At 41.5% G+C, this 23488-nt stretch overlaps 1 protein-coding gene across 2 annotated transcripts in view; it reads left to right on the top strand.

Moving 5' to 3' along the window:
• The window catches only part of SIK2 (salt inducible kinase 2), a 167762-nt gene that overhangs the window by 128299 nt on the left and 15975 nt on the right, over positions 1-23488 (top strand). For both annotated transcript variants that reach the window (XM_056541847.1, XM_056541848.1), the window contains exons 7-9: positions 5967-6187; positions 9948-10100; positions 18171-18335. In XM_056541847.1, coding sequence (XP_056397822.1) covers positions 5967-6187; positions 9948-10100; positions 18171-18335 — 539 coding nt within the window. The remainder of the gene's footprint in view (positions 1-5966; positions 6188-9947; positions 10101-18170; positions 18336-23488) is intronic.

The following is a 23488-nucleotide window of genomic DNA, read 5'->3' as shown; positions in this document are numbered from 1 at the left end:
TGGTCCCGACCACCGGAACGGAAGTCCGTGACTTCACGACTCCACCCCCGTGTGACGTCACTCCCCGTCCCCTCAATGTAAGTCTATGGGAGGGGGTGTGACGGTCGTCACGCCCCCTTCCATAGACTTGCATTGAGGGGACGGGGCGTGACGTCACACAGGGGTGGAGTCGTGACGTCACGGGCTTCCGTTCCGGTGGTTGGGACCCAGACCCTCCAGCGCTTCCGGTGTCTTAAGATGTCTAGGGGTGGAGTACCCCTTTAAATAATATGCCCTGAAATGAAATAAAGCAAGGTTGCAATGTGTATATTATAACACGAAGAGTTAAATCAAGCAGCCAGCAACACGTAAACGATGGTAAAACATGTGACATATCACTCGTTCTGTATAGTAATCTTATTATCCTGAATATTACTTCTTTATTTTAAGCACAAAAAGCCAACATATATCGGACATTTAAGTTATTTTACCCACAATGCTGTGCTCTTACGGTCTTATTATCTAGGTGATTCCCCTCCACATCATCCATCTCTTAAGCACCACGTTCCCAGGTGGACAAACCTTTCAGGCATCGCCGTCTGGGCACATCTGCTTGACATTGCTGTAGATGAAATGTATCCTGACAATTAAAACACTGCAGGATCGATCCCGTTGTGTCTTCATACGTTTCTATCAATCTACAAGGCATCTTTACTTTGGTGTTTTGTTTCTGAATTTCATTTAATTAACTTTATGTTTACAATCAAAATCTCTCTTCCGGGATTGTGTGTAATAATGCGCACGGAATCACAATAATATCCTGACTTTCCATTGCGTGGATGTAAAGCCCCTGTCTAATAAGCAGCGATCACATGTAAGCCCTCAAATTTCAGAAAGGTTTATTTATTCTGTCCTAGTGTTGCCTTCTTGGGGTGACTGATTCCATTCTCTATCTAGCCATTTCCTTAGGGCACCATTTGGGATACAATGGCCTATCCTGAGGATCACTTTGACTCATAATGTGCCGAATTTGTCAGGTTTTCAATGTTTCCTTGCTTCCAAAACTACCAGAAACCCAATAGAATTGAACAAAATGTACAAATGTTAAGAGTTTAATATTCTGAAAAAAAAGATGCACCAGCAGCAAAGTCCTAATATAAAATTAATTCAAGTGGACAACTGTGACATGGATATGACGATGAAGATGTTGGTGGTAGTAGTGCTGCAGATTGAGTTCACTTATTACAACTCCAAAGGGAGTGGTCATCGATATCCAAGCGCAGGGAAATAATTTAGAGACAGGCAACTTGGGGGTAACAACCACACGAACAGAGCTCACATTAGGTGTTTAAAGGGGTACTCCAGTGGGGGGGAAAATTTTCAGATTAACTGGTGCCAGAAAGTTGAACAGATTTGTAAATTAGAAAAATAGAAAAAGTCTCAGCTCACCTGGGGCTTGCATGGCTGCCTCCGGACATGTAGAAAAGCCAGCAAGTAGAAGTAAAATATATAATTCTTTATTCAGTGAATAAAGAATTATATATTTTACTTGCTGGCTTTTCTACAGTTTTTCTATATTTGTAAATTACTTCTGTTTAGAAATCTTAACCCATCCAGTACTTATCAACTGCTGTATGCTCCAGAGGAAGTTCTTTTCTATTTGGATTTCTTTTCTGTCTGACCACAGGGCTCTCTGCTGACACCTCTGTCTGTTCCAGGAACTGTCAAGTGCAGGAGCAAATCCCCATAGCAAACCTCTGCTGCTCTGGACAGTTCTTGACATGGACAAAGGTGTCAGCAGAGAGCACTGTGGTCAGAGAGAAAAGAATTCCGGAAATAAATACAACTTCCTCTGTAGCATACAGCAGCTGATAAGCACTGGAAGGATCACGATTTTTAAATAGAAGTAATTTACAAAATTGGCACCAGTTGATTTGAAAATAAAGTTTTCCCACCGGAGTACCCCTTTAATGAAGTTCTTCCAGATGTAGCAGAGTTGATTGGTAACAGAATGTGTTTCCAAAGGGCTACCTTAGAGCTTACTGAGATAAATAATGTATTCAGCACTGCTACGACTGCACGTCAAACTCTTGTGGCTTGGTGGTTTTCATCATTATTGGGAAAGTTTTTGTTTGCTTTGTTTAGTAGTGTACGTGACTTTATATTCGTGTCTGTGATCTTACAGCAGTCTCTCTCCTCATAGTACATAACAGGCAGAAATGCTTCTAGGTCATCCTTATCCCTGTCCACTTTCCCTCCTTCCTGTCCGAATGTTTACAAGTAAAGACTGACAGGATTAATAATGGAAACAAAGCCATAATCTTTCTCCAGATTCTTTGTGGTGGAAACAAAGACCTCAGGCTAAAGCTGTGACGTATGGAGATTCATTAAACTGTGATCCCCGGAGGCGCACTATCTAACATTTAACCCTTTGTCGCATGTAGTAGCATGTAGCCTGTCTGTCATGCTGTCTGATATCTACTCCAAGGGTAATCTGTCAGTTAGAAGAAAGGCATTACCTAAATATCGCAATTTTACACAATTTATAATCCGTTAGTAATTGATGACATGGACCATATGAAGCATTTTTCTGCAGCAACAAAGTACAAAATCTATAGTTTGGTGATATGATGGACATTTGTTCACCAATGCACTCATGATAAAAGTCCCTGTTGACTTCAGAGGCATAATATAAAACTCTCAGGCCCCAATTCAACCCCCCCCCCCCCCCCACCCCCATCTACCATATACCATTTAGAATACTAACCACAGAAACTGATAGAGGATACACATATGGTAAAACAGGTAATAAGGTCCTATGGTACTGAAAATTTAACTCACAGAACCCACTAAGAACAGAAATGACACAAAAGAGGGCCAAGTAGTAAACTGTATATACTTTATTAGTTAATGGATTATCCAAATATGTTAAAAAGGCATAGACAAAGAAAAGATGGGACCGAGGAAGTGGGGACCTCATAAACAGACATAATACAGCTGTATATGTAGAGATAGGTTATTAGAACATTTGTTAGTCTAGTGAGCCAACTACAAAAAATATTAATAAATGAAAAAATTGCAGCATGAGATGTAACAACCAGTATATTAAATATATAAAAGTGACAATAAATAACTGCTGCAAAAATGTGTATGAAAGTGCACGTAAGCAAATAATGCATAGAGGAATAATCCGTTATTATGTTATGATTGGCCCGTCTAAGAATAAAGCTTGTTCTGTCCCAGTTACACCACTGAAGAAGGGGTCTGGTTATACCCTTTTGTACCCCGAAACGCGTTTTGTGATTATTTGGTGAGAAAGTGGCTATCTAGGCATAATCCCTGTACACACTAAGCGATTCTGAGCGATCCATAGTGCGGCATTCAGGTCCGGAGTTTCTGACATCAGCAAGAAAGGAGACTGTGGTCAGAGAACACCAAGCAAGTGGGTAACATCTGCTATATGTACCCCTGCACATGGAGATCCTGCACTTTATCACAAGAGACTACGAACTTTACAAGTTTAAGGGAACGCGCGCCCCGAACCAGGTCAACTGATCTGCATTCAGCTGACCTCCTGAAAGGTCGCTATTGAGGACGGCTGCACGGACAATCCCTGGCCGCCGCTAGCTGGAGCGAGAGGACATACAACCAGAGGAAGGAGCTAAACCGAACCACTTGGAGCGGTGAGTGGCACATAGTGCCAGCAACATCAAGCTTTCTCCCACATATCAGCCCACAGAGTATCGGTGTCAACATTGGAGCCCGTCCTTGAAACAGACATTACAGGAATGCTATTGCCTTTGCAGGTGGAACACAGTGCCGATAATCTGTTTATGTGCACACCATCAGTATATGCTCAGTGAAACCGATGTTATAGGAATGTTTTTGCTTCCACTGGGGGAATACACTGCTAAAAATCCACTTCATGTGCTTACCAGCAATATAATCTCAGTGGTACGGACATAAGGGGTATTTTTTCCACAGGTGGCACAGACTTTATTATTTGCCTGATAAGCTGTGGTTGTAGAGATATATGCTTATATTTTACATGACCGCAAGGGCCCTGCGGAGATAATTTTATTAATGTTATTCCACTTTCTCCATATTTTATTATTAAAAATTTTATTTTAAGGTTAGCTGGCTCCATCCATTATTATGACCATCTATCCGCCACATACTCAGCTTTTAGATTGAGTGGGTCACTGAGGACTGTTTTGTGTTACATTTATTTGTTTTTACCCAGTTGCCCACCACTCCTGGACAAAGCCTGCTGGTTGAAACGCGTCGGCGGTGTGGTGGGTGACTGGGGAACGGGAGGCTCTTATGCACTTGCTATTATAAGGTTTCTGTACTAGCTTCTTGGCCTTTGAACTACCTATTTACTACTTTTACACTTAGGTGGATTATTCCTCTATGCATTATTTGCTTACGTGCACTTTCATACACATTTTTGCAGCAGTTATTTGTCACTTTTATATATTTAATATACTGGTTGTTACATATCTCATGCTGCAATTTTTCATCTCTTAATGGTTTTTGTAGTTGGCTCACTAGACTAACAAATGTTCTAATTACCTATCTCTACATATACAGCTGTATTATGTCTGTATATGAGGTCCCCCCTTTTTCGGTCCCCATCTTTTCTTTTTTTTGGTTTTGAACATATTTGGATTATCCATCTATATATATAAAACTCAATTTGTGTATGTGTGTGTGTTCCAGCATCACGTCCAAACGGCTGAAGATATTAACATGAAACCTGGCACACATGTTACTTATATGTCAACAACAAACATAGGATAGGTGATTTAACCCTTACTCACCATTTGCCAGGGTCGGGGTGTTTGTTTAAAGTCCCATACAAGTCTATGGGAAATATATGTTACTGCATAACTTCCAAACGGCTGGAGATATTTCGATAATACTTGATCACATGTTACTTATATGTGAGGGTCAGGGTTTTTGTTTAAATTCCCATGCAAATCAATGGTAAATGTATGTTCCCACATAAGTTCCGTACAGCTGGAGATATTTCAATAATACCTGGTACACATATTACTTATATGTCAAAAAAAAATATTTCATTATCCCGTAAGTACACCCTTACATAAAAGATGGATTTTTGTTTCAAGTCCGATGCGAGTATATGGGACTTCAGTACCTTACTCCACAAGCTCCACTCTGCATCTTCTGGTGAATGTGTCAATCCGTCTGGCAAGCCACACCCCATCTCACAAAGAGAAGAGGTTGAGATATGAGGATGGGATATGAGGTCGGGATATGAGGACGGAATATGAAGTCAAGATAGGAGGCCGGGATAGGAGGTCAGGATAAGAGGTCGGGATAAGAGGTCGAGATATGAGGTCAGGATATGAGGACAGTATATGAGGTAGAGATAGGAGGTCAGGATATAAGATCGGGATATGATGTCGAGATATGAGGACAGGATATGAGGTTGAGATAGGAGGTCGGGATAGGAGGTCGGGATATGAAGACGGGAAATGAGGTCGAGATATGAGGTCAGGATATGAGGATGGGATATGAGGTCAAGATAGGAGGACGGGATAGGAGCTCGGGATATGAGGTCGAGATATGAGGACAGGATAGGAGGTCGAGATAGGATGGGATATGAGGTCGGGATAGGAGGTTGGCATATGAGGACAGGAGATGAGGTCAAGATATGAGGGCGGGATATGGGGACGGGATATGGGGTTGGGATAGGACAACAATATATGGGGATGGGATATGAAGTCAAAAGCTTCCTCCGTTGTTGATTTTCCTCCCCAACAAGGATGAGGAAGGAAAAACCGGGCCATGCCGGGTACTCAGTTAGTTAACTAATAAAGTATATACATTTTACTACTTGGTCCTCTTGTGTGGTTTCAGTTCTTAGTAGGTTTTGTTGTTTATAATACTAGTTTAACTTTCAATTCTTACACAATTTGCTGTCTATCTATCCTTATATGTTTTCTTCTTTTTTTTTATAGAATGTGAGCACTTGATCAGAAGAATGTTGGTTCTAGAGCCGTCAAAACGTCTTTCAATTGCTCAAATTAAGGAGCACAAATGGATGATGACAGAGGTTCCTGTGAATCGACCTGTCCTCTATGCACAGACTCAAGAGAAGGACGCTTCTATTGGGGAACACAATGAACAAGTCCTCAGGCTTATGCACAGCTTAGGGATAGACCAGCAAAAGACCATAGAGGTAAGTGCTAAAATTTAATTCCTGTGGTTAGACTTAAAGAAGAAGTTTCATGGGCAACATTTTTTTAGTATAATGCCCAGGCTGCCTGCATATAAAACAATAAACAAGCATACGCTCCTTCTGTGTTCCAATATTTCACCTCAATCCTCCGCCACCATCTTCTTCATGGTCCAGCCGTGGTCAGCTCGTCATTGAGCTGCTAAACAAATGGCTGAGCAGCAGTGTGATGCAATGAGCCACGGCATTGATCGCCTATAAGCTCAAAGCATCACACTGCCGCTGGGAGACACTGGAGCCGAGAGAATCATGCAGTCACCTGCTTTGCTTTCTTTTACGAGAGTGAAGCACACTACTGAACCTTCTGTCCACTCATTCTCATTTTACAGTATTAGGCTGATACGTCTTGTACAAATCCCTTCCCAGTATGTTTTCTTTTCATCACAGACAGGAGTGCAGTAAAATGTGACACTAGTGTATGTATGTGTGTATATATATATATATATATATATATATATATATATATATATATATATATATATATATATATAGTACAGACCAAAAGTTTGGACACACCTCATTCAGAGTTTTCTTTATTTTCATGACTATGAAAATTGTAGATTCACACTGAAGGCATCAAAACTATGAATTAACACATGTGGAATTATATACATAACAAAAAAGTGTGAAACAACTGAAAATGTCATATTCTAGGTTCTTCAAAGTAGCCACCTTTTGCTTTTGATTACTGCTTTGCACACGCATTCTCTTGATGAGCTTGAAGAGGTAGTCACCTGAAATGGTCTTCCAACAGTCTTGAAGGATTTCCCAGAGATGCTTAGCACTTGTTGGCCCTCTCGATTGGGTTCAGGTCCGGTGACTGTGGAGGCCAGGTCATCTGGCGCAGCACCCCATCACTCTCCTTCTTGGTCAAATAGCCATTACACAGCCTGGAGGTGTGTTTGGGGTTATTGTCCTGTTGAAAAATAAATGATGGTCACACGAAACGCAAACCGGATGGAATAGCATGCCACTGCAAGATGCTGTGGTAGCCATGCTGGTTCAGTATGCCTTCAATTTTGAATAAATCCCCAACAGTGTCACCAGCAAAGCACCCCCACACCATCACACCTCCTCCACACCAGCACACCTGTGAAGTGAAAACCATTTCAGGTGACTACCTCTTGAAGCTCAACAAGAGAATGCCAAGAGTGTGCAAAGCAGCAATCAAAGCAAAAGGTGGCTACTTTGAAGAACCTAGAATATGACATATTTTCAGTTTTTTCACACTTTTTTGTTATGTATATAATTCCACATGTGTTAATTCATAGTTTTGATGCCTTCAGTGTGAATCTACTATTGTCATAGTCATGAAAATAAAGAAAATTCTGAATGAGAAGGTGTGTCCAAACGTGTATCATTGACTGGGTCACTGTATTTTGTTTATGTCCTTGGAACATTCCGTTTAACAGCCTTTAGGGCTTTAGTGTGTAATTTCACATTTCTACAATTTAGAAAATAGTGTTTTATGCTGTTTGGTGGTTACATTCACATGTGGGCTTTACAACTTATTTTAGTACAATGGAGAACAAAAAGAGACTTGAATTACTTTGTTTCTTACCCAAAAGAGTAAATTACATGTTGCTTGTGTGTCTGTGGAGTGAACATGCTAGTTGAAGGGGTTACCCGACATTTTGCAAGAATTCATATCCTGATGGGGGTAATACCAGAAAAACATTGCCTAGCTCCAGTCCCTCGACACTCCAGTCCAGTCCTCCTATGTTCTGTCTTCTTTCTGCTTCCGAGACGAGTGGTTGGAGTAGGACCTGCCGCCTCAGACAATTAGTGGCCACCGTGGTGTCCTGTCTCAACTGGTCATCGGCTGAGCAGACAGGCTCTGCAACAAGTGCTCATCTCAGAAGCAGGAAAACGGAAGATAAGGGGATCAGACAGAGCTAAACGCGAGCTACCAAGGCTAGATAAGTATTGGTTTTTGTTCTATTTTTTCCCTGCCCCAGCAGGATATGAACTTTTGCAGAATGTCGGATAACCTCTTTAACCCCTTAAGGACGCAGGGTTTTTCCGTTTTTGTATTTTCATTTTTTCCTCATCACCTTCTAAAAATCATAACGCTTTCAATTTTGCACATACAATTCCATATGATGGCTTATTTTTTGCACCACCAATTCTACTTTGCAGTGACATTAGTCATTTAACCCAAAAATCCACGGCAAAACGGAAAAAAAATTCATTGTGCTACAAAATTGAAGAAAAAATGTCATTTTGTAACTTTTGGGGGCTTCCGTTTCTACGCAGTGCATTTTTCGGTAAAAATAATGCCTTATCTTTATTCTGTAGGTCCATATGGTTAAAATGATACCCTACTTATATAGGTTGGATATTGTCGTATTTCGGAAACAAATCATAACTACATGCAGGAAAAACTATGTTAAAAATTCTCATCTTCTAACCCCTTTAACTTTTAAATTTTTCCGCGGACGGGCCGGTATGAGGACTCATTTTTTGCGCCGTGTTCTGAAGTTTTTATTGGTACCATTTTTGTATTGATCGGACTTTTTGATCGCTTTTTAGCCATTTTTTCATGATATAAAAAGTGACCAAAAATACACTATTTTGGACTTAGGATTTTTTTTTGTGCGCACGCCATTGACCATGCGATTTAATGAATGATATTTTTTATAGTTCGGACATTTTCGCACGCGGCGATAATGTTATGTATATATGTTTATTTACACAGTTTTTTTTATGGGAAAAGGGGGGTGATTCAAACTTTTATTTGGGAAGGGGTTAAATGACCTTTGTTAACTTTTTTTTTCACTTTTTTTTTTGCAGTGCTATAGCTCCCATAGGGAGCTATAGCACTGCACACACTGATCTCCTATGCTGATCCCTGCAAAGCTATAGCTTTGCATGGATCAGTCAGATAGGGACTTGATTGCTCAAGCCTCTAGCTCAGGCTTGGAGCAATCAATCGACGATCAGACGCCGCGGAGACAGGTAAGGAGACCTCCACCTGCGTCCCAGCTGATCGGAACATCGCGATTTTATCGCGATGTCCTGATCAGCCCGACTGAGCTGCCGGGAAGCGTTTACTTTCGCTTTCAGACACGGCGGTCAACTTTGATCACCGCGTCTGAAGGGTTAACAGCTCGCGGCACAACGATCAATGCCGCGCGCTGTTAGCCCAGGGTCCTGGCTATGATTAGCAGCCGGGACCGACCCGGTGTGATGCGGGGTCACGGCGTGACCCCGTTTTAAACACCGGGACCGGGCGTAGGGCGTACAGGTATGCCCTACGTCCTTAAGGAGTTAATAAAGTCCTGCTATTATAGCATCCTCTTCTATAATTTAAAGAGTGTGTAAGAATCAGCTGATAAGGGAGTTGGGAGGGAGGAAGAGTGACAAGTGTAAGAGAGCATTGGTGTAGAAACTAGAGACATGGTAAAGACTTTCTGTTAATAAGTAAGATAGAAGAATAGGTCTGCAGCACACATGGCTGAGCATTAACCGAAAAGCTGCACAAAGGTACTGCCCATGAGGATCTAGAACCGCTATGAAGATTTTATTTTTCATTAACGTGCACTTTGGTAATTGTGGGTCCATCTATCTTTACAAGGCACATTCACTGTGTACAAATCGGCTGTAAGAAAATAAAAACCCTTCATTGGTGCTTTTATATGTAAGAACTAGTGGACTGGAATTTAAAGTTTATCTCCTAATGTCATTGCATGTTTACTTGCAGTCTTTACAGGACCGTAGTTACAATCACTTTGCTGCCATATATTACCTCCTGGTGGAGAGACTAAAATCTCACAGAAGTAGCTTTCCTGTGGAGGCCAGGATCGACGCGCGACAACGGCGACCAAGTACTGTTGCAGAACAAACAGTTGCCAAGGTAACCATGTTTTTGTTCTTCAGGGGGATGTCTGATTTACTGAAAAAACTGTTTAAAAGGCAGGAAAGTTATGTCGATTTATGAAAACTGGTGCTAAAGTGGAAGAGTTGCTGCATGCATTTTCATAAGGACTTCTTTAAAATTACAGCGGAAACCTGATGTGTTATTATGCATATATACCATATTTTTATTTTATTTTTTGTTTTTGTGCTTTATTTGAAAATTCAGTGCTGTTACATTTAGGACCAAAATATAATGCAGTCAGTCGGGTGATAACCCCACCAGTGCAGCGCTTACCTTGTAAACTTTGAGGACAATAAAACAGTAGGCAGCTATCGCAATAAAACAGTAGGCAGCTATATATAGATATATATAATTTTTTTATATTTTTTTTTACCTCGTTTGTACAGTTCTACTTTCATTTTATTATAATGCAGTTAACATGCCTTTTATACTTCTTAAAAATATCTTAACTAGCCATGCACAAAACATCAACCTCTATTTATGGGGCAGCTTATTGTTTCAAATCAGCAAAATGTTCATATGTAGTAATTGTGGTCAGATATTTGTGGTAAGCAGCATTATTGTCCTGTTCACTTGAAATGGAATAAAGCTAATACCTGTTCTGGTTATGTAATGTCTGCCTGTTGGGTAATGTTAAAGGAACAATCCTGTACATTGTTATTAAGGGGTGGGGCGTGATGGAAACTATTATAATTATAACTCAGACTGACAGATTTATCGTATTATTGACTTCACTCCGTAAAGGCTGACAATGGCTCTGATGTGTCACGGTACTGCTGGAATACCACACCGCTAAGAAGAATGCTGGCTTTCTATGCATTCCCGTATATGAATTCAGTGCTTGTCCTGTATTCTTTAGGGAGGATGACCTAATATATATATATATATTTACCTTTATACTGATGTCTCCACAGTGCAGACATATCTGCCATACATTCAGCCATGCACATTGCTATAGGGAGCATTATGACGTAAACGTGGTCTGACAAATGATATATCCGGCTTTAATAAAATACCCTGTGTCAGAGATGAAACATATGACATTGTCATGAAGGCGGTCCACACTGACATTCTCCAAAGCTGTAGATCAGCAATGTAAGACCTTCGATTGTTTTCGCAGTATGCCGTCTCAGGACGGCCGTTTGTTATGGTTGGTTTGATTTCCGCACCTCAGAAATGAATGTTCTCCTGTCATCTTTTATTGGGCAGGCTCAGGCGGGAAACAGCTTGTGGGTCTTGGAACTGATGATCCAGGTGTGGTCATTGAAAGGTTTTTCTGGGCTGTGGGCCAGAGTATCACATGTGCTGAATGACGTAAGGCCAAGATTGGGTACAACCTCACCTTACCTGCCATGTGAGAAGAAGCCAGGGCAGATGGGGACATAAGATGTAAAGACATGTAGACCTCATAGACCAGTCATTTTCTTATAAGAACCAGATGGCAGGATGTTTGTTTCCTTGTCCATTATAAATGTAAGTGGAATTAATGTCTCCAATCCAGAACTGTTAGAACAGCACTGAGTCAGGAGTTTATTGCTAAAGTTTCTGTGAGGCCATCTTTCTTCTTGACACTTTAAGGGTCTATTCACACATACAGTATTCTGTGCAGATTTTATGCACAGGATTTTCTTCTGCAGATTTCAGTGTAAACTGATTGACTGAACACAGCTTGTAATCCTGCACATCAAATCAGCGCAGAATACTGTACGTGTGAATAGACTCTAAATGCCTTGTCTTTAGAATTGGCTAACATGCCATTGGCGTTATTTAAAAAAACATTACTAAGAAAAGGCTAAAAGTCTCATGGAACCCGCAAAGTGTATGAAAGGCTCTCTTAAGACTAAGGTTAGAGTTGTGGCTAATGGGGAGGCCAGAGTTTGCTTTACTGAACAGATCAGATATTGTCTGATAACGCAAGACATGGAGGCTAAAGAATAATCTATACATATAATAAATAAATGTGGCATCTGGTAAATATTCTGTCTTAGGCTAGGTTTATATATGTCAGTTGTCTCAGGCTCAGTTTACAACTGTTCACAACTGATGGCACCACCTATGCTCAAAAGTGCATAAATTGTCATCAGTCAAAACCATCAGTTGCCATCAGTTTGAGCAATCACAGTTTTGTTTTTTGTTTTTCAAGTTTTGTACCACTAGCCCACCAGGATTGACAATGCCTACCTTGAAAATAAAGCCATGGGGAAAGGTAGGCATAGTCAATCCTGGTGGGCTAGTGGTACAAAACCTGGAGAAAAAAAACTGTAAATGCTCAAACCAGGGTGCCTCTAGCATTAGACAGTGTGCCTTCAGCACTAGAACTCCCAGCATGCGCTCTAGGAACTGCAGGAAGTTGTAGTTTTGCAACAGCAGCATGCACCCTGGTTGTGTAGTACCAGTCCTATAAACTTCAACTGTACTTTCTGTACAGTGAGGATCCCTCCCAAAATCACTCCCACAATCAGCTGAGATGGAGCACCGTAGGCAAAAGCCGATGCTTGCAATATGCTTTCAGTTCTGTCCGGCGATGCCTCCGGCGCTCCATAGACAAACACGGTCAGTCATCTGAAGCGCCTGACAGGTATGCGGCATGGACGGGAGCATTTAGCCTCCTCCTTACCATGTATGTGCAAGTGTGTAGCAACAGGGGCCTCAACTCTAGTAATGGTGAGGGCCCTTGTGCAACCCCCAATGATCAAATATTTATCATCTATTCCTGTGGGCAGATGACTAATGTATAATTTTTGGAAGTATTGAATTACGAGATATGAAATTTCCCTAAATCCCTCTGTTCCCTAAATCCCTAATATTGAAAGCCTTTGGATAGGCCATAAATATTAGATTGTTGAGGTTGGACTCCCTGACAGTTGGTTGTTAGAAAGCGCTTTGGGGCTCATGCAAGTGCCGCTGCCTCTTCAATGTTTACTTGCATTCACCATGCTTTTCATCTATTGGTACTATCTGTACATCACTGGATACGATGGGATGCTTGTTTTTGCTAACAAAAGTCTCCTTTAGATGTAGCCCATGAATATGGTGTGGCTAGATCAGAATAGTGAGATATGGAAGTAGAAAAAAAGGCCTTAGCAACAGGTGCTCAGATATCTATTGGAACAGCACGACCAGGTCACGGAAGTGCTATAACGTCTTTCAGGGTCACACACCCCTTCTTCAGATTGGCAAGGTACATACAAACTTAAAAACAGACAGGGTATTTATATGTGTGGTTATTACTAAATGGAGGTATTGTCAAAGGTGAAGGTCAATCGCTCGTGGAGAATTCCTCTGGAGCATACAGCATCTGATAAGTACTGGAAGGATTAAGATTTTTAAAAATAAGTAATTTACATATCTTTTTAACTTTCTGGCACCAGTTGATTAGAATTTTTTTTTTCCCCACTGGAGTACCCCTTTAAGAAGTGACACTGCAACCGACTGCACCACAGATAATGCATTTAGCAGTACTGACTGTGATATCCCACAGAATGTTACAGCATTATTGTTATGTATAGCCTTCAGTAGTAGCCTTAAAGAGAAAGTGGCTCATATTGTTTTTCAATACAAAGACATCAGAGAAATAAATGCGGAATATATAGGCCCAGATTTATCAAACTGTGTGTGAGAAAAAGGTGGAGTGATTTCCCACAACAACCAATCACAGCTCAGCTTTCACTTTACCTCAGCTCGGTAGCTGAGCTGTGATTGGTCGCTGTGGAAAAGTCCCTCCACTTTTTCTCTCACACAGTTTGATAAATCTGGGGCCTTTATGTTTTTACACAGAGATTCAGTGGCAGATGTATATAACTGAATGGCACACATTCAGCCATTAGTTCATGTATATATTGGCATATAGGTGTGAACAGAGCCTGTAGCCAACATATTAGTGTTTCTGAAATTCCCATCTTGCGATATAACCCAATATGTCCCTTTTCCTGATTTCAATGAAAATTGCATAAATATTTCCCATAATTAGTTGCTCACTATTATCGGCTGGTTATTTTGGGGCATAAATTAGACGTGGCTTGGTAATAATCTGCATTCCCAGCTAATACGCAAGGCTGCATGGCCTATTAACCATGCCAACAGGAGTTAATGCCCTGTCAATACCCATAATCACTGTGATATAACAGATAACGTGCTGGTTGCATAGCATCCTGAACAAAACATCGCTCTCAAATAGAAAGAAGTAGCCCAAGAAACAGGCTGTCACTGCAGGATGCCATGTGACTGCCAGCACCGGGATATACTCAGCTATTTGCATAACAAGTTCTTTCTTGTCGTCCTGTCGCCAAACAATAGGGTTACGTAGGAGCTTCTGTTCCTATTGTACTTTCTAAGCCATTCATGAAATATTTTCGTCTTATCACTGTTTTTGTGTGCAGAGGTATTATGACCTTGGTGAAGGTCACTGACAGATAGCACTGTCTCTTCTTTAGGGAACGATTGCTATTTATTGACGTAACATTTTAATTGTTTAGCATTTTTTCTTTGCCAGGAAATCTTTTGTAATAATAATTATGTATTTATGTATCATTACAAAATATCTTCTGCAACACAGAACATCATTGAGAGCCTATATCAATGTGCTACATGACATAGAATAGAGTAAATATACTGTAGGCTATTATTTGTGCCTTGTTTATGATGGGACAACTGCTGACAAGTCTGTCATTTCTCTCCTTTGTCATTACAAAGGAGTGTGGTCCCATATTGGCGTTTAATGTAATATATTTCTCATAATGATATACTGTACTGAGGAGCCGACACAGAGAAACAACAGACCAGACCTATCACTGAGCTACTGTGCCATATTTTGAGAAATAATGCAATATGACTATTGATGAAAGTGGAGTGTTTCATAAATTCATAGTCCTTGTCTGTTTTATACAGGATGATTATAGCCTCAGTATTCATAACCGAGAGAACATAACACAAATTTATTAAAGGGATACTCCACTCCCTCAGTGTTCGGAACATTTTGTTCAGAATGCTGCGTGCGGGCTGCGGAGGGTCGTGAATTCCTCCCATAGACTTGCATTGAGGGGGCATGGTGTGACGTCACAAGGGGCATGGGCGTGACATCACGACCCCCACACCCAGCGTTCGGACCAAAAATTTCAGAACATGTATATAACACAAAAGGGAAGAAAGCAGAGCACTCACCGTTCCAATAGCCAACCGGCAACCAAGGTCTCTTAGTCCATAGACCGCATCGGTCCACCTCTGGACTCCCCGCGGATCCATCTGCTGCCTCCCTGCATGGACCGATGCAGTCTATGGACTAAGAGACCTTGTTTGCCAGTCGGCTATTGGAACGGTGAGTGCTCCGCTTTCTTCCCTTTTGTGTTATATATATGCTGTGTTTTTTGGTGTCTAGTGCCACCTGCCATTGCTACACATACACACCTGAGTCTGTGATCATTTGCAGCTCTCAATACAATGAATATGTTATTACGTTAGTGCTGGTAATCTTTTTCTTTGGAGATTAGTGAAAAATTTCAGAACGCTGGGGCAGTGGAGAACCCCTTTAACATAAAAATACACTATTGATCTAAGTTTAATTTATACACTTCAAATGTTCAAAGTGGCTTCTATTGGTGACACAGCAGATGTCTGGATGGCAATTCAGTGCTGTCCAGACAGGTGCCAGCATATCCTCGGATTATGTGGTGGTGGTGGGGGGTGATGTAGCCCCACGGAAGTTGCAGGGTATTAGATCTGCGATTGTAGAGACAAGCTAACATTGGTGAACTGTTGTTTCTGGCCCAGAAAATCCAATGTTTGAGAGTTTAATTCCTACATTTGCGAATATCCAATTGAAAATGTGGAAGTGCACCATCCAGCTGATAGCAGAAGATCTTGCAAACATAGGGCCTCGTAAATCGGTTGGGTTGTGAAACCACGCCCCTTTTGGTCAGTCACACCCTCTTTTACGTCAAACCACGCCCCTTTTTTGGTTTGCCGGATTTTTCAGGCGCACACTGGCGCAAACATGTCTCAGACATAATAACCAGACAAAAACTGGTCGGTTTCAGCTTAGTAAATGAGGCCCATAGTCTGTGGCTTAAGCTATTCCTTTAAGGCCATGTTCACACAGCATTCCACAGAGGGCAGCTTGTAAATGTGCAGCCTCCTTATACATAAGTGGGTTTTCAAGCTCAAAGGAGGAGGCCAAATTTAGGATTTCCGCTGCAGATGTTTCCGCCACAAAAATGGCAAACATGGCCTAACGCATCCAGGTAGGAGTGGCCAGTGATGGTATCCTTGGCAGAAAAGAATGGACTCTGTAAACTTTTTGCCTGCTCATTGCATGTGACACATTTACTTTGGGTGAGTCCCTCATCTGCTCCACAAGTGTACATGGTTTTTCTGAGCCCAAAATTCTAACATCATGGCGATTGATCTTCCCACAGGGGTTAAAAGTAGATTTATTGCTAAACACCAACACCAGCAATCCTTTTCCAATCACTCCTGCAAGTCAATGGCATTTAAGTTTGTTGTCTGGTTCCATTATTAATTCCATATTAATATTATTTGAACTTTTTCCCAACGCTGTATTATAGGAATTTTTATTTACTGTTATGTTAAATGAACACATTGGGCAAAATTGATTGACAGGATCCAAGGGGACAGTATGATGAAAAACTGTATTTGGTATTATATGCATTATTGTGTCATGCTGTACCTCTCAGACTCTGAGAACAATGGGGGCGATTTATCAGAACTGGCCTAAGGGAAACAATCATGACATATACTGGCAACATATCCCAAAACGTGATGTGAATGGGGCCTGGCATACAAACACGGAGACCGTTTTTCTCCTGTTTTGGTAACTTTGCCCATGTCCTTGATGGATTCTTAGGGTTGCAAATCAATCATAAAGACTGAGGAACTTTATAGAATGTATTAAATTAACTGGTACATTTTTTAAATAAAACTCCTGAAAAAATTCAGCCATGTTAAATCTGGAGTATAAATGGATGTATAGTTGATTTAACACGGCAGATGCTGAATTTCACACATTCTGCTGATTATTTCATGGCATGACTGACTTAATATAAATTTAAATACTTGACCTTTAGTTATATGAGTCAAAGCTATTCCTGTTTACCAGCAAATGTTGCATGTAATGGGTATGGATATATTCAGTAACGGAATGTACTTGCCATGTCATATCTACAGCTGATAGGTATATGGTATATTGCCACTCACTAATGCGCAGGAACAGGGAGTCCGGAACAAACAAAAGCTCCTGCTTCTGTAAGCAGCAACAACACCGCACCAAAATGCGTACAGTTACGTGCTCGGAGCTTTGTTTTTGTGACATATAGTTAAACAACTATATAAAAGCCTGGCTATCCGTAGCTGCCATTTGAGGGCACAAACATTTTGCACACATTATTTACATTCAGAGCTCCAAGCAATATGAAGATATACAGTGTTAAGAAATGTATTGGCACAATTTTTGGGGACCTATTAGGGTTACAATTATAGTGAATATTAACTGTTTAGGGGACCATAACCATAAAGAATTTTACCAGTTTGAACTATTTCTATACTGTATTAGCTTGTTATAATAATTTATTTCTGCATTTGTGGTAACAGACTTAGTATTGTTCTAGATGTAATTACACTATATTTTGTAATTCTTTATAATACATTTGGACCATATGGGTTGTAAGGAAATTACAACCAGCATGCTTATGCCTGGTCTGTCTTCCAAATAATTTGACAAGACCTTAGACCTTTTTTGCTATGTAGCTCTCTCCTTAGCAATCCCGCTGGTAGGATGTTGTCTGCTTTACAGCATGAAGCTTGTAGAAAACAAAGAACAGCTACAAATCAGTTATATCATGTGGTTACAGTAAATTTAGTATATTTTGTTCCAAAACTGTTATTTTAGTAGAATTTAAAGTGACAGTATGATTCTAGAGTTATCTGGGTCAGCAGCTTTTTTTTATTCATAATGTTGGTATGTCACCTCAATTTATATTGATACTAGTAGAAAATAAATACTAAATATGTCCATTTTGGTTAATGTTTATATAGACAAGTACGGTGGTGTCTCCTGTGAACCTCTTGTCTCAAAATGTGCTGATGATGAGGACACCAGTTCTACCAGAAACCTCAGCGGTGGAGCCCTTCTCTTATCCTCAAACCAGCTGCCAGGCTGATACCACATTCCTAGAGGAGGAGGCTGTGAACACCCCAACGGTAAATATCTATCCTGTTGAATTTAAGAGGGTTTAAATGCAAGGTGAGAAATGCCTGGTCTCCTCTTGTGTTTTGTTACCAACACATTTGGTAGAAACCATTTTATAAAATATTTTTGAGAACTAATATTGTAGAGGTTTGACCCTTTCAGTTTTCGAATAGAATATCTAGTTTGGTTGGGGAGAGGTGGTATTTTTTGGCCTTTCACCCAAAGGGTCAAGTTATTGTACCAGTCCAGCCTTTCTACTCTTAATGTCATGGTAACTTGCTGGTTTGACCTCTTTTGTAGTGTTCATACAAGATCCATCTCACCATTCTGCCATCCTGTGACACATGACACTGGCTGAGAAACCTTAGTCGTATCATTAGTCCTCTTTTACTCATTCTTGAGCAGTCAGATGGACTTGATGATTCTTATGTTCCATTTTCCCATCTAGTGTTCTGCTAGTGGCTGTAGAGTTGTATAGATGTCACTTCTCCATTCCCATAACAGTCTTACTTAGTATTTACTCTCACACTGGAACTTAGAAGGAGATCAATTGACTAGGAAATAGATAGTAAACATGAAAGTGGAACTATAATGAGGAAATGTTAGGTATGCAGATTAGGTATATGAGAAAGGTGAACGGGAAAGGATCTACAAGAAACCTCAAGAAATGACTGTGATACGACCACTTACGATGAGGGTGATGAGCTAGAGGTGCCAAATATTTTCTTGAGTGTGTGCATAAATTCAGAAACATAAATGAGAACATATAGCAGCAACATGACCAGCATAACAGTGTTAACAAGAGTATCCCCATAACCTCCATAATTAAAAAATTGTTTATGGATTTTGTATCTGCGACTGTGACAATGGTGACTTTTTCCCCCCACAGGGAAACAGTTGTACGCAATGTTACATTGAACAACCTAATATCTCTGTGAAATGCTTGCCTTATAATTCCAAACCACCATTTATAAAGAGGAAGACAAACTTCACCCTTGAATAGCATATGTAGATCAGTGTGTGGAATAATTCCTCAGGTCTCAATAGTAGAAGTTATCCCCTATCTACAGGGTAGGGAATAATTAGATGATCTGTGGGGCTTTGACGACCGAGAGCCCTGCTGAAAATGATAATGGAGGTCACTTGCCCCTTGAGTGAATGGAGCGGCAGTGCATATTCTCTACCATTGCTCAAGTCACTCATAATGGGACTTCCAAACATTGTCAAAGGGTGTTAATTTTTGGAAGTCCAATTGACAGTGAATGGAGCAGTGGCCAAGCATGCGCACTACCACTTCATTCAGTTAAGGGGCAATAGACTTCCGTACTTATGACGGTTGGGGCTCCCATCAGTCAAACCCCCTCAAATCCTCCTTTTATTAGTAATAATATTACCCTGCAGCTTACCCCTCCATAAGTGTGCACAGTGTCTTATTGGGAAGGGAGTGCCAGATGTTCTTTCTTGCTGAAGAATCTTTACATTAATAATAATAATATGGTTGTTAGTAAATATGTACCCATGAAAGAATACCAGGGAAAAAAAGGCATTCATCTTGCCTCTTTGTTGCCTCCTCCTAGTCTGCAATGAATGGTAGGCTACGTGTACACATGGCTGTCAGTCAGTGTGAGCAGGTCGGGGGGTAGCAGTCACTTAATTTATAGAGTGGATAAATATGACTGTTTTCTTTGATTGATTCTATTAGCCAACATTGGTTTATTGGAGAAAGGGCCTGTCCTGGAACATGCTGCTTGTGCTGAGGCCTGCATATTCAGACATCAGATCCTATTCTATATTTCCAACAATGTGCTCCCCTCCTCAGCATATGCATGGTTTGCCAATGAGGTAAATATGGTCCAGTTCACAAAGGGCTTTTAATAAAAATAAATGCTAATTTCTTGTGCAGAAATATTTCCAGCGTAGGTAATACTTAATGGTGGCACATGCCATGAAATGTGCTTGTGTTAGTAAAGCATTTTATTACACGCACATGTTCCAGCCTAGGCGAGGGGGAGGTTATGATAGGTACATTAATGTTGCAACGATGAACAATCACTTGAGGAGTCGTGATAGTTCAGCTTCAGAAAATCTCAGCCGAACCACTGAGAGCTGTAAAAACAATGTGTAATATCCTGTATTTTTAGCTTCACCGCAGGGATCCTCTCAGAAATGTGCTGCTGTTTCCACACACAGGGAACGGCAACATCTATTATAAGTGCACATGCACCAGAGGGATATTAAAAAATCATTCTTTTTCATGTTAACAAGATTAGCTGCGTCTGGGGAGCCAGTGGCAAAAGCAAAGTTAATATAGGTTGAAGTGAACTCTTAAAACCCTGTTGCCCTAACCATATGATCAGGGGTATATGTAGTGCTCTGCTACCTACTCGGCACAAACACACCATTACTATTCCTACAGTGAAACCTGTTTTGTTCCAGCACAGCTGCATCTATGTGTTTCATTACTGTAACTTGGTCATGTGATCACCAGCCTGACCCATAGAAAATCACAGTATTTAATGTGTCCTGGGTCAGCTAACCTCCTGTAAACTACAAGATGACATGATCACCTATCAGATCCTTCTTGGCAGACACCTCCCTTCGCAGTTTTATCTACACTGCTCAAAAAAATAACGGGAACACTAAGATAACACATCTTAGATCTGAATGAGTGAACAAATCGTATGAAATACTTTCGTCTTTACATAGTTGAATGTGTTGACAACAAAATCACAAAAATTTATCAATGGAAATTAAATGTATCAACCCATGGAGGTCTGGATATGGAGTCACACTCAAAATCAAAGTGTAAAACCCCACTACAGGCTGATCCAACTTTGATGTAATGTCCTTAAAACAAGTCAAAATGAGGCTCAGTAGTGTGTGTGGCCTCCACGTGCCCGTATGACCTCCCTACAACGCTTGGGCATGCTCCAGATGAGGTGGCGGATGGTCTCCTGAGGGATGTCCTCCAAGGCCTGGACTAAAGCATCCGCCAACTCCTGGACAGTCTGTGGTGCAACGTGGCTTTGGTGGATGGAGTGAGACATGAAGTACCAGATGTGGTCTAGCATTGACTTGCATTAGGAGGAACCCAGGGTCAATCGCACAAGCATATGGTCTCACAAGGGGTCTGAGGATCTCTTCTTGGTAGCTAATGGCAGTCACGCTACCTCTGGCAAGCACATGGAGGGCTGTGCGGCCCCCCCAAAAAAATGCCACCCCACACCATTACTGACCCACCGCCAAACTGGTCATGCTGGAGGATGTTGCAGTCAGCAGAACGTTCTCCACGACTTCTCCAGACTCTGTCACGTCTGTCACATGTGCTCAGTGTGAACCTGCTTTCATCTGTGAAGATCACAGGGCGCCAGTGGCGTAATTTGCCAATCTTGGTGTTCTCTGGCAAATGCCAAACGTCCTGCACTGTGTTGGGCTATAAGCACAACCCCCACCTGTGGACATCGGACCCTCATACCACCCTCATAGAGTCAGTTTCTGACCGTTTGAGTGGACACATGCACATTTGTGGCCTGCTGGAGGTCATTTTGCAGTGCTCTGACAGTGCTCCTCTTTGCACAAAGACCGAGGTAGCGGTCCCGCTGCTGGGTTGTTGCCCTCCTACAGCCTCGTCCACATCTCCTGATGTACTGGCCAGTATCCTGGTAGCGTCTCCATGCTCTGGACACTACACTGACAGACACAGCAAAGCTTCTTGCCACAGTTCACATTGATGTGCCATCCTGGATGAGCTGCACTTCCTGAGCCACTTGTGTGGGTTGTAGACTCCATCTCATGCTACCACTAGAGTGAAAGCACCACCATCATTCGAAAGTGACCAAAACATCAGCCAGGAAGCATAGCAACTGAGAAGTGGTCTTTGGCCACCACCTTCAGAACCACTACTTTATTTGGGATATCTTGCTAATTGCCTATAATTTCCACCCGTTGTCTGTTCCATTTGCACAACAGCATGTGAAATTGATTGTCAATCAGTGTTGCTTCCTGAGTGGACAATGTGATTTCCCAGAAGTGTGATTGACTTAAGTTACATTGTGTTGTTTAAGTGTTCCCTTTAGCAGTGTATATATTGCTAGTGCTGCTGTCTCTATGGAATCGGGATATAAAGTAGTTTTACACCTCCCCTGAAACTGTGTCCACACGCTGCATTTTTGCTACACTTTTGCTACACTCAAGTTGCACAAATCATGGAAAACCTGTCATTTTTACTTCTAGAAAATCACAGAAATAACACAGTAGAAATTTAACATGTGAATACAGCCTAACCACTTCAGATGTTCATAAAACACATTGTGATTGTAGGTCAAATCACTTTTTCCACGTGGTAAGATTTCTTTTAAAAAAAACATACTTTGGGGGCGCAGCTCATGCGAGAGGACGCATGTAGTGTGAGCTCCGTGCTGATCGCTGCTACAAAGCCTTCCTAAGCGCCCGAATAGGGCTCCTTCGCACTGAGAGCAACCATTCAGAGGAGGAACCACCGGAGCAGATGGACTTATCTCCAGCCGCAATGTTCCAGAACATAAAACCGTTGTTCCAGACAGAACTCTCCAAGGAAGTCTCGGACCTCTCCTCACAGTTAAAGGAGTTGGGATAAAGAGTGGCGGACTCTGAGGCGCGCATCGATGACCTGGCCGGTGCCATAGACACGGACAGACGGGAGTTGGAGGACCGTGCTGCACAGTTACAGACGCTCGAGCTGAAACTCAGGGATCTGGAAAATCGGTCCCGACGAGCCAACCTCCGGATACGTGGCTTACCTGAAGAGGTGACCGAGTTCTCCAAAGGGATTACCTCTCTGTTCTTTGAACTGGTGCCGCAGTTGGAACCCGAACTTCTACGGTTTGATCGCATCCATAAGGGCCCTGATTAGGCCTAAGAACCCTGAACTGCCGAGGGACGTGATCTTGAAATTGCATTACCCTGAGGTGAGAGATGTGCTTCTTCAGGCGGTTAGAAATGTATCTGAGCTCCCTGGGGTCCCCTCCTCTGTCCGCATTTACTCAGACCTATCTCCGTCCACCCTAGCTAGGCGCAGAGACTTCCGTCCTGTTACTTTAGCACTACAAAAAGAAGGCATACGTTATAGATGGGGATTCCCCTTCTCTTTAGTGTTTTCACTTAATGGCCGCATGCATACTGTACA

Source organism: Hyla sarda, chromosome 10 (assembly GCF_029499605.1).
Source record: "Hyla sarda isolate aHylSar1 chromosome 10, aHylSar1.hap1, whole genome shotgun sequence".
Taxonomy (NCBI): Eukaryota; Metazoa; Chordata; class Amphibia; order Anura; family Hylidae; genus Hyla; species Hyla sarda.
This window is presented reverse-complemented; position numbering and strand designations above follow the sequence as displayed.